We start from the raw sequence: 12,974 nt of genomic DNA, 5'->3' as shown, positions 1-12,974 counted from the left end.
AATTTCAGAAGCTACAACTGAAAGATATTTGTTACAATGGTACAGAATACCCTTTTGGTCTCATTAAAAAGGCAATTATTATGGATAATAATCTGATTTATAAATGTCTTTATACTATCCATAGCTAATATCCCAAAGAACTATATACACCTAGGGAGGGGTCATCATTAGCATATTGTTGTTGTTATTTGCCATCGAGTCGGACCCAACTCATAGTGACCCCTCCTTGGGTTTCTGAGGTGGTATCACTATGGAAGTAGATTGCCCAACCTTCCTTCCAATGAGTGGCTGGTGGGTTTGAAATGCCAGCCTTCTGGTTAACAGTCAAGTGCTTTAGGCACTACACTACCAGAGCTCCCAATAAATCAAATTTCAAACTTTTTTCTTGATGATTACATTTTTAGGTGATTTCATATGTGATTTGAATCCATCATTATTATTTTGAATTTATGATGTGACTCATGAAGTACATATACAAGAGCAGGAATACTATCATTCCTTTGTGGTTTGCTTATGCTCTCATTATTAATCGTTTCTTCAGGATGTGGGTTATTAACAGGGGTGTGTTTTTAAGCCAGTTGTCCATGTTGTGAGGCTTAACTTTTGCCTACCTAATATCTGTATTCAGTGTGCATGAATTCATTTTACAGAACACAGGTAAGGTGCAATCCATCACAATAGGCTGAGATCCAGTAAATAAATGAGAGATCCAGCATGCACACCTTCACATCACGAAGCTTCCTGTCCTTCAGAGGACACTGCTTACTTCATTTATGTCTGTATCACCTAGTGCATTAAGTGAGGGTACCTAAGTTAGCCTGCACATGAATATTGATAAATCTTTCTTTGTTCTTCTCTAAATCAAACACAAATACATGCAGAATTTCAGAACTTACACTGCAGTGAATAGCCTTCTTCACCCTGTAGAGCAGGTGTGTTCCATTTTGGACTCTACTGCTTTGGCAAAGTGAGTCTTTTAAGAGTGTTAAGCTGGGGAGTGATATGGTCAGATATGAGTTTTGAATCATTGACCCAGGTTTTGCTGATGGAGTTGTACCAGCAAGGGTAAAAGGCAGGAAAGCCAGATAGTAGAATGCAATGTATTGTCAAACAGAGAAGAAATTACAAGGAGTGGCAAGAGGGATAATATGATCGAATGAATATCAATATTCAAGAATGATTGGAAATAGTTACTAAAATTGAAGTAAGAAGAAAGCATGGCTTTCTGTTTCTTGACTGAAAGGTTTTATGCTTTTAGAACAAAGGATAAATTCTTATATGTGTTGTGATTTCTGATTACTTTTTCAGGAAAATAAAAATAAAAAGTCAGCTATAATGTTATTCTACCCTGATACCATGTGATATTTGTAGTAGTGCTTTCATTCATTCCAACAAACATTTCTTCAGAATACAGAGTTACTCTAGATGCTGATTCTTTTGAAATATCAGATATGATTAGTTTAAGGTCTACATTCAATTATTATAAATTTGCTTTCCCAAAACTGGAAAGTGAATCAAAACAGTCTTTCAAATTCATGGTAAATGTTGTAGGGGAATGTAGGTGACTTGCATTGTGTATCCTGTGTGTAATTGTGGCTCCTTATCTTGCCTTTAGCTGGGATGACAGCAGTTCTGTGAGCAGTGGTCTCAGTGACACCCTCGATAACATCAGCACCGATGACCTGAACACCACGTCCTCAGTTAGCTCTTATTCCAACATCACCGTCCCTTCCAGAAAGAATACTCAGGTAAGTATTGCCTTATTTCTTTTTCTAGTACTACTGCCAATTTTTTTTCTCAAATTTTATTAGTTTAAAAGAGGAAGACACTCCCCCCGCCCCAAAGAAATGGATTAACACAGTGGCTTCAACAATGGGCTGAAACATAGCAATGACTATGAGAATGACACATAACCAGGTGAAATTTCATTCTATTGCACGTAGAGTCTCTATGACTCTGAGCCTACTACATGGCTCCTAACTAATCAACAAGTTTAAAATATAGTGTGATACTTTAACCTGAAATAATTGTATACAATGGATGAGGCAGGACTCCCTTTGATTCCCCTACCCCTAAAATATCTTTATCCTAGTTTTCCCTAGAGACTAGGGTACAATATGCACCTGAGGCTATTTTGAATCATCTAAATCAGGTATTTTTTATTGATTACATTATTACCCAGAACAACCATGTCTCTCATAATAGGGTTGTTAACAAAATCTAATAAACATCTTAATAGTCTAATTTTGCATAGTTCTTGATTAATTTTTTTATTGATCTCTGAAAGGAAGGACTGGATCTCTTATGAGTGGTAAGTAAAGAATGGATATTAAATAATTTTTATTTTGCCTCATGTAGAAAATCCATTCATCTCTGAAGCATTTAATTAGGGTTTTCTGTATATATTTATTCTGACATCCTCTATTATGTACAAGTGAGAATTCAGTGACTAGAATTAATGAAACTTAAGTAAAAATAGAGCAATTTTTAGAATTGTTTTGAAATATAAAGCTATGCTTCTTCTTTACCAGTTATCTGAAAGTTTATTCCAGTGCCTTAATTCTCACTTCATAGATTCTTCTACATAAAGTTTTCCTGTAATATTTTCTATGTAGCTGAAGACAGACTCAGAAAAACGTTCTGCAACCGATGAGACCTGGGATAGTATTGAAGAGCTGAAAAAATTGGAAGAGGACCTTGACAGCCATGGGGATGCTGGTGGCAAGTGGAAGGGGGTTTCCTCGGGGCTTCCTGAAGACCCTGAAAAGGCCGGGCAGAAAACCTCCCTGTCGGTTTCACAGTCAGGTTCTTGGAGAAGGGGCATGTCTGCCCAAGGAGGAACACCACCCAGGCAGAAAACTGGAACAAGTGCACTCAAGACCCCTGGTAGGCTTGTGGTTTGGCAGCTGTTATGTGAAAGTGTTTTAATTTCTTGTTTTCATTCAGCCTTTGTTCTGTTTAATAATTTCTCCCTTTTTAATGAGATTCTTGTCCATGTAAAGATTTTTTTCCTATCTAAAATTTATGCACATGCTCATAAAAGCCCACATGAACATAACAATCTAGGCATCCTTCGTAGAGAGCACCCTCCTGATTTAGGGCTGCTGCATGTCTTCACATTTTGCTATGGTCATTTCTAGTCATGTGGAAGTAAAATAAGACTACTTAGTAAATAATATTGCATTCATTCTGCCTTCCTTGTAAAAGCTTGGAATTTTTTTTTTTTTTTTTTTTTTTTGTCAAGGATTCCAGAGTTTTACTACAAAGTGTTTCAAAACACTTCCCCTAATTTAAAGGATTGAGATATTGGAGATTCAGTCTTGTTTGTGAATTAGGCTTTATAAAAAAAGAGAAGGAGATAATTCTGCGAAATGGTACTATCTTTTTCTTTTTTTGAAGATGCTCTCACTAACTGCTTTTTAAATAGTATCTAGTTTTAAATAGTGCCACCTGAAGTACTGATCTAATATGGTACCCCAAATATAATCATCTCACAGGAATTCAAATGAATTCTCTTTCTAGCACTTAGCTTTATATAATTAGGTGCTATCTTTATAAAGAAAGAGTTGCAAGATACAAGACATTACTACATAGCAAAGAAAAAAAAAAGTGTTTTATCTCCTTTATCTTTCATAGCATTTCCTCTGCCATCTATAATTCTGTAGATTTGCACTCAGTTTTCTCAGTATATTAGAGTGAATGCCTGTTTAGATCCAAAACAATGAACATTTATGAACTGAGGTAGTAAAAAGAAGCATTCACATTTTATACATTATTTAACAAAGTATTATGGTATTAAAATGTACAGATACCTATATTTGTGTATTTATCATTAATTAGGGAAAACTGATGATGCCAAAGCTTCTGAGAAAGGGAAAACTCCCTTGAAAGGATCATCTCTACAAAGGTCTCCTTCAGATGCAGGGAAAAGCAGTGGAGATGAGGGGAAAAAGCCACCCTCAGGCATTGGAAGATCTACTGCCACTGGATCTTTTGGATTTAAGAAACCAAGTGGAGTAGGGTCATCTACTATGATCACTGCCAGCGGAGCAACCATCACGAGTGGCTCTGCAACACTGGGTAAAATTCCCAAGTCTGCTGCCATTGGTGGGAAATCAAATGCAGGGAGAAAAACCAGTTTGGATGGTTCACAGAATCAAGACGATGTTGTGCTGCACGTAAACTCCAAGACCACGCTGCAGTATCGCAGCTTGCCCCGCCCTTCGAAATCCAGCACCAGTGGCATTCCTGGCCGAGGTGGCCACAGATCCAGTACCAGCAGTATTGATTCCAACGTCAGCAGCAAATCGGCTGGTGCCACCACCTCGAAACTCAGAGAGCCAACCAAGATTGGATCAGGGCGCTCCAGTCCTGTCACTGTCAATCAGACAGACAAGGAAAAGGAAAAAGTAGCAGTCTCTGATTCAGAGAGTGTTTCTTTGTCAGGTTCCCCCAAATCCAGCCCTACATCTGCTAGTGCCTGTGGGACACAAGGCCTCAGGCAGCCAGGATCCAAGTATCCTGATATTGCCTCACCTACATTTAGAAGGTAAGGATGCGTGAGATGGCACTGGGAAAATATAAAAGGATACATATATTCTAACATAGACAGATGGATATAATTTAATTTTTATTTAGTTTTATTGTATTTAGTTTCTGAAGTGCAGTGAGTTCTAAGAAGCTGATCATGTAAATAGTTAACAAAAAATTGGTGCTCATTTTAAGAAATGTCCAGACATCCTGTTTGCACTATCATAGTGATTTTTGTAACACAAACAGCATAGAGACTTAAAAGCAGATAACAATATCCAGAGGTAGTGATAAAGTAATAACGTGTAATTTCCATCGAGTCCCATCCCTCACTTCCATAATTAACAAACAAAGCAAAATGGGTCTTTATAACTATTAGGATTCATTTCCAATATTCATTATCTTGCTAGCTATCAATGAGTTGATGATCATGAATGTAAGAGAAGTATTTCTTGTAACAGGTTATACTGAATATTTTTGTATAGTACTATATTTTGACATGCAGCTCTGGTAGCATAGTGCCTAAGGCATTTGAGAGCTAACCAGAATGCTGGTGGTTCAAACCTACCAGCCACTCCTCAGAAGGAGGCAATCTACTTCTGTAGAGATATGCCTCAGAAACCCAAGGAGGGGTTGCTGTGGGTCGGCTTTGACTCGAAGGCAGTGAGTTTATATTTTGCCATAGTAAAGAAAATCAAAGCATGGTATGATTGAGAGAATTTTAAAACAGTGTCATATCTTGATATTTATAATAAATAATATAACAATATGATATGATTAGCAGAATTTAAAAATATTCAGATATTTAGTACAGGATTAAAAACTAGAGTGGTCTACCTTGCTATCAGCTTTCTAAACCATAACTGAGGTACACAATACAACTTGGTTTCTACACTGGGACTGTCTTTGGTATTGACTATGTCTAGTTCTGCTCTAGAGATCCCTGTTTTTAAATACCAGTGTGTTTTAAGTGACAGGAAAACGGATAAAGATTTGAGAAAATTTGTTAAACCTCTGTGGGACTGTTTCTTCATCTTTAAAACAATGGAATATGATTTATCATCCATTATATTAAAGATCTTTTAATGTCTGTTCTTATTCTAATGACTAAACCAAAAACTTTGATAGCTTGGAAATAAAGGGGCTTGAAACATTTACCTTTACATTTCAAGCCATCTTGGATACATGATTGAACAATCTAGAGATTATAGTCCTCAGTAGAAATATTAATTCAGAAGAATGAGGTTTTAGAAATATTGGTTCTCATTGGAAAAAATAAATAATGGCTTGGAGTGAGCATAAATATTCCTGTTGCTTAAATTTAAAGTGAACAGTGCCCTCCTGTGGCCCATTACCTATGAAACAATTTCTCATATTCGTCATAAAATATTTCACTATAGGAAATATGGATTTCATTGAAACTTAAATAGTAATCATTGTGCCATTACTTCATATCACTTTATTTCCATATTTACATAAGTTCAACTATATCATTTGCTTCACTTACAAAACTAAAATGTTTTCTGAACTAAACTCCAACATATAACTGTAGCACCAACTCTATTTTATAAATATTCAGTTACGTACCACTGGCAACTGACCTAAACCTGTTGGTCTTTTCTAGGGGATATGGCAAACTGACATGTTACCAGCAGTGTCCAACACTGTGTCTAACCGCCTACTCCCTGACAGTCACTCAGGCTACCAGTTATGCAACATTAATCACCTTAACTTTGCCTTGTGCATCCCTTTAGATTTTGAATAAACTATTAAACATAAAAGAAAAGCAAAACAACAAAAAATCCTTCGTAAGTACTATATATCGAAAGCGTAGAAGTTGTTTCATTATAATGGTTCTGTAAATAGGGAACAGCAAGCGTGGTCAAACTATTATATTTGCAAAAAGGATTCTCATGAGCACTTAAAATTGTGAAAGTCAGGGATTTTCATGTTTGACTTACTACTGTTTTGCCCTCTTCCCCTACTCCCCAGTAGCAGTCCACTACTGACTTACCCCTCTGGTGATAGGAAAGATTCTCAACACTTGATTAAGAAGTCCAAGCTAATATTAATATTAAGTCTATTAACATAGAGACAGGAAGTGCTTGGTAGCTCAGTACACCAAAGCACGCTTGGCTCTGTGTGCTATAACCCTAAATATTAAATGTGGATATTAGTTTCTTGGAACAACTGAAGTTGTTATTTGTTTTTCTTTTAGGTTGTTTGGTGCCAAGGCAGGTGGCAAATCTGCCTCTGCACCTAATACTGAGGGTGTGAAATCCTCCTCAGTAATGCCCAGTCCTAGTACCACATTAGCGCGGCAAGGCAGTCTGGAATCTCCATCGTCTGGTACGGGCAGCATGGGCAGTGCTGGTGGGCTAAGTGGCAGCAGCAGCCCTCTCTTCAATAAACCCTCAGACTTAACTACAGATGTTATAAGCTTAAGTCACTCGTTGGCTTCCAGCCCAGCATCGGTTCACTCTTTCACATCAGGTGGTCTCGTGTGGGCTGCCAATCTGAGCAGTTCCTCTGCTGGCAGCAAGGACACTCCGAGTTACCAGTCCATGACTAGCCTCCATACGAGCTCTGAGTCCATTGACCTCCCCCTCAGCCATCATGGCTCCCTGTCTGGACTGACCACAGGCACTCACGAGGTTCAGAGCCTGCTCATGAGAACGGGTAGTGTGAGATCTACTCTTTCAGAAAGGTGAGATTTCCTGGAGGCATTAATGAAGTCCTTATCCTCCCCTTCCCCATGACTAACCCTCCAAATCTCCTTGATTTCAGTGGGTCTGCCACCATGCAAAGAGATAGAAGTTTGATGAGACTGGGCCTTTTATTTATTCTTACTACCAAATTAGCAGAAGATTGAAAGTGTAAGATGATTGGATATTAAGTTTCTTTATATGAGTGCATACATGCATATCCAGTAGGCAATTTGAATAAAATTCAAAGCATGTATTTATGTATTTCGTGATGTCTTCTCAAGACATTTTAATGACTTGACTTTAGCGCCAGAACAACACAACCCAAACCCACTGCCATCGAGTTGACTCCAACTCATAGCGACCCCTACTGGGTTTCCAAGGCTGAAATCTTTACAGTGCACAGCCTCATCTTTCTCCCACTGAGCAGCTGATGGGTTTGAACTAGCCGCCAAATGCCTTACCCACTACATCACTAGAGCTCCTTAGAACAACACAAGTTCCCTGTAGTTATTTAAGCATTTAAAAGACTAAAGTTAAAAAGATTCCACTACTATGCCCCGAGTGGTATGTTGAATTTGCTTTATTAGTGCTTCTTTGGGAAAATAACAAATGGATTGCTAGGAATCCTAGTAGAATGGGGAATAAAAATCTATTGTCAGCCGTGAACTCTTAGGTAAACCTACAGTCCCAGTGACATTTCTCATTACTTGCCTTGAAAATATATCATATTACAAGGTGTTTCCTATTGGTTTTATGAGTTTTTTTGTGTTTTTGTTTTTTTTTTTAATAATTTAAAGTGCAAAATATAACAAGGTATTTCTTACCTTAATATTCCTACCAGTTTGAGCAAAATGACTAAATTCTCCCTCAAGAGAAACATTTTCTAAGAAAGTTTGATATTGACTCTTACCCCTTGGAAAATGTCACAAAACTACCACTTTCTCCCTGATGTACCTTAATATTATTTGACTCTTGGCACACAAAAAGCTTTCAAAAACTATCTTGGGGGAAAAAAAAAATACCTATCTTGGCCACATACCTAAAGTGTGGTATTTGTGGAAGCACAGTGGCCATTGAAAACACCAGTGATTTCCCCTAAACTCGTTTTCTGTCTGATAGTGATGGGACCTATTTCCTTTCTTCTGGATTTCTAGCCTTTTTCCTAGTCCTAACTTAACCTCTTTATATATTATACCAGGAATTGTTCCTTAGTCTAAGATTACCCATTTCTCTTACTTTTGTGAAATAAAAAAAACAAGAAAAGAAAGAAAAGTCATAGTGACCCTATGGGACAAAGTAGAGTACCTCATAGGTTTTCCAAGGTTGTAATCTTTATGATCCTGTGGAATGGCTGGTGGGTTTGAACCACTACTGACTTTTTGGTCGGCAGCCAAGCGCTGAACCATTGTACCACCAGAGATCCCTGAGAAATAATACAAAACACAGAGTGAAATGTTGTTTCTTCAAGTTGGTTCAATCCCACTCTAATTTTTATTGCCCATAGCAAGGTGTATAAAGTTATACAAATGGGATTTTCTCTTGGTTAAACAAAAAAAAGAAAATAGAACTAACTGAAATGTTGATGCTTGATACTTGTTATGTTGGGCTACAAATTAATTAATTACAAAATACATTTTTACTCTTAAAAAAAAAACTGGACCAAAAGAAATATGACAACAGCTGGATGATACAAACTAAAATGTAGACATTTGCATCCCACTTTCACTATGGAAATAGATTGCTCAACCTTCCTTCTAAGGAGTAGCTGGTGGATATGTTAGCAGTCAGCCTTCTTGTTAGCAGCATAGGCACTACGCCACCAGAGCTCCCCCACTTTCCTTCTGGTTCTACTGTTATAGACACTACATGTAAAAACTAGTATGTCTTGTTTTATCACTAATATTATTTTAATCTAAGAAGTTAGGCTTCCTACAGCTCTTTAGAGTCTACATTTAGCAATTTTATAGTAAATGGGTATCCTCACTTGCCATTTTCAGAATGTCCAAGTAAATTAAATTACCTTGAAAATACATTATTAGTAATTTATAGTTTTAATAAACGTATTCTAGATTGTCTACTACTATGTGAGGAATGCAAATAATCTGATAACCAAACTCTAAAGGATATCGGTCCTTTGGCCATCAACCCATTTTTTTTATTTTTTTATTTTTTTGCCATTCAGACATTAAAGGCTTAGGAAAAACTGCCAAATAACTATTTGTGACAAAGCAATCCTCAGATCAAAGACAGATGGCCAGTTTGATGGGTCTTATAAATATAACCTAACTGCAATTTTAGTATCTTACTCTGATCTGTATTTTAGAAGTCAGTATAGATTTGCACTATATAAATCTAATAACAACTGTGCAGTTACTTATTTCCTTTAAGGAGATCTTTTTCATTGTTCAGATTTTTAAACAGACCAATTTTATAAAAGGAATATTCTAATATTTAAATATATATTGTTCTAATATATATTTTTTTCTAAAATTAATTTTAAATAAAATAATTTTGAATAAATTAATATTTTGTCCTTGATTCTTAATTAAATACATTGATGACTATTTAGTTGCAAAGAGTGAATTTTAATTATCTTCATAGCTGTGGTATATGATACAATTATCAATTAGTTCTTTCCAGTAAACTGGATTGAAACAATTTTTTATATTATAAGTTGTTATTTATCTTTTCCTGAGAACAAAATTCCAAGAAATATCAGTTTAATATGTTTTTTAAAGTATATTCAAAAAAATTTTTAACCTACTGAAGAAAACAATTAGATCTCATTTGTAATCCCAGCTTAATTATACCTCAGCAGTCAGCAAAATGTGGGGAAAAAGAAGGAAACTAGAGTCATACCTGAGAGAAAGTGTGTTAAAGTGTAAATATCTAAGGGAAATTAACTAGAGATATATAATAGTGATGTACATAAGGTTATGACTTACGTGTTTATCTAAAATTTTAGAATAGTTTATTGATTTTTCTAGTCTAGTACATTAAACCCATTGCCATCAAGTTGATTATGACTTGTAGCAAACCTACAGGACAGAGTAGAATTGCCCCATAAGGTTCCCAAGGCTGTAATGTTTGTGGTAGCAAACTGCCACATCTTTTTCCTGTGGAGTGGGGCTGGTGAGTTCCAACGACTAATCTGATCTGTATTTTAGAAGTCAGTATAGATTTGCACTGTAGAAATCTAATAGCAGCCAAGTGCTTAACCACTGTGTCACCAGGACTCCTGGCAGTTTGAACCTACCACCCTGACTCCACAGGAGAAAGAAGTGACAGTTCACTTCCAGAAAGACTTTCAGCCTTGGAAACCCTCTGGGGCAGTTCTACTCTGTTGTCTACATAATTTTAAAAATTACCTCAGGGTTGCTGTGAGTCAGAATCCACTCAAGGGCAGTGGTTTTTTGTTTGATTGTTTTAGTGCAATTAAATCAATAATATTTTATGAAAATTTAATTTTCATTCAAATTCCTGTTAATTAAGAGAATAAAATAATAAGAAAATACGTATATACATACCTTCCTTAACAGCTTTCTCTCTGTAGCTGTTCCAGATCACTGGTGGCCATTGGACCATAAAAAGTACACTTTTTTTTTTTTTGTAGTATAATCACAGTTGAAAAATTGTGTGGTGGTCAGCAACTTTACACATCTGGGCAGTTCCATAAGAACTCAGAATTGTGGCTTGTCTTTACAAGTCAGAAAATCTGGCAGTCTTGATTTCCCACTCCTTTAGCCAAGCGGTGCCTATCTCTCCTTCCTTCTTTTCACTGGCCTTTCACTCCAAGCTGGATCCATGGAGGCATAGTTTGTGACTTGAGGGCTTGTGGGAAATGTCTACATTATAAAATCATTATTATCCACATTTGGTCATATTTAAGACTTTAATTGGTTCAATTTAAATGAATTTGTTTTCTGATTTTTCTTTCATTAAGTATCTCAGTATCATATAAGCCTGTTATTTTAAAACCAGTTGGTTAACACTGGCAAAAATGCCTATTTTCAATTTTCTCTGCAACATTAAACTCTTATAAATGTGGACACATAAGAGATGATCTTTAAAACAGCTATGATTGTATTAATGTTTGAGCAAGAAGTAGTTCATATCTGGAGGTCCCTCTATTTGTTCAATGTGATGTCTTCCTTTCTTTCCTCCCTCCCTTCTTCCTTCCTTCCTTCCTTCCTATTTTCTGTTGTCCACATAACTGAAAACTTCTATAGTTGAGATATAATATAAGAATAGACTTCTATATAATATATTTTTTAATTATGTGGGCATTGCCAGTACATAAAGGTAAAGTTGTATAATGGCTTTGGATGCTTTCTGTTGCAGTGCTAAATAATGGAGTGAAAATAGAAGAAAACATTTTAGCTTTGATTTTGAGAGATAAGTTTAAGTCAATGTGTTTGCATTCATGTTATATCATTCCCATTATGCATTTCCTGTGTATTTAATTTTGATCATTTGAGATTTTAATGGAAGAGAGCTACAATTTGGCAAATCCAAATGAATTTTATTCCTTAATTATCCATACACGAGAGATTATAACAAAAATTCTTACACTAGCCCTATTTAGTTGTTAACAGACACCATTTACGGCTTTTTCTGAAAGGCTCCCCTCATTTTCTTTTACACATCCTGTTATCCTTTCCTATGCACAATTGAAAATTACTTAAAATAGAGAAACATAGCCCTTTTAATACCAAATTCATAATTTCTAAAAGGTGGCATATTTAAACATTGAAATGTTTAAATAAATGATGGCAAAACATTGAATTTTAAGCTGACACCCATTATGTATTATTTTTCTTCTTTTTATGTAAATGAGAAAAGAATCTGCCCTTAATTTAATTAAAAATATTTTAAAAGACAAAATATTACATCTTCTCTACCCATTGGAACTTGTCGTTCTAACTTAGAACTAATTTATTATTCTAACTAGAGAAAGTCTATCTCATAGTTACCTCTGTGATTTTCCTGCATGTGAAATCAAACCAGAAGTCTAGTCAGTCACATGAAGCATTAGATAAATAGAATCCGAACAGAATTATGGTAACATATGATTTAAAGGTTTTTTTTTTTTGATGCTCTTGTTACTAAATTATAGTTGAATGGTACTGACTTAGAAAGAAGTTCACATGTGTTACAGAAATGAACATCTGGTCACCCTTGGCTCAGCCTTTTCCAATGAGTTAAGCATTAAGTATGTGTTACAAAAAATTATTTTGTGTGGTTCAGAGAGAACCATTTTTGTTGGATGTGTACTTTGGAAGTTTTGTTTACATTATGTCCTTAGGGGTTTTCTTTGTTTTAACAGCATGCAGCTTGACAGAAATACACTACCCAAAAAGGGACTAAGGTATATATTTCTCTCAGCACAATTGCTGCATTTCTTTGTTGTTATGTAAAATTTGTGTGCTGTCTCTCTTACTCTTTCTTTGTTTGTTTGCCATGTAGCACCTGGCATTGAGGATGAAACCATTTTAAATCCTAATGCTTTCTCTACGCTAAAGAATTAGTGAGATAGTGCTCAGATAGAGACACTGGTAGGGGCCAATGATCGAAGTAAATTAAACCTAATGTAAATACCACTATTTGGAAATAATAAGACAATTCACAGGACATGTCCCAGACATTACATTTCTTTGGGCAGCAACCTTTGGTAGAATACAAAACTCACTCCTGGAAATTAAAATGAAGTTAACTTGCCTAACTTTTGCATCTTGG

At 35.8% G+C, this 12,974-nt stretch overlaps 1 protein-coding gene across 1 annotated transcript in view; it reads left to right on the top strand.

Annotated features, from left to right (window-relative positions):
- NAV3 (neuron navigator 3) overlaps nt 1–12,974 on the top strand; it is a 552,011-nt gene that overhangs the window by 432,502 nt on the left and 106,535 nt on the right. The window contains exons 13-17 of the mRNA XM_007947567.1: nt 1,616–1,748; nt 2,616–2,886; nt 3,841–4,549; nt 6,749–7,237; nt 12,565–12,606. Of these exons, the coding sequence (XP_007945758.1) occupies nt 1,616–1,748; nt 2,616–2,886; nt 3,841–4,549; nt 6,749–7,237; nt 12,565–12,606 (1,644 nt within the window). The remainder of the gene's footprint in view (nt 1–1,615; nt 1,749–2,615; nt 2,887–3,840; nt 4,550–6,748; nt 7,238–12,564; nt 12,607–12,974) is intronic.

The sequence above is a fragment of the Orycteropus afer genome, unplaced genomic scaffold, assembly GCF_000298275.1.
Source record: "Orycteropus afer afer isolate SDZICR_OR568_19922 unplaced genomic scaffold, OryAfe1.0 scaffold00190, whole genome shotgun sequence".
Taxonomy (NCBI): Eukaryota; Metazoa; Chordata; class Mammalia; order Tubulidentata; family Orycteropodidae; genus Orycteropus; species Orycteropus afer.
The sequence above is the reverse complement of the archived record's forward strand: the minus strand, read 5'-3'. Positions and strand labels throughout refer to the sequence as shown.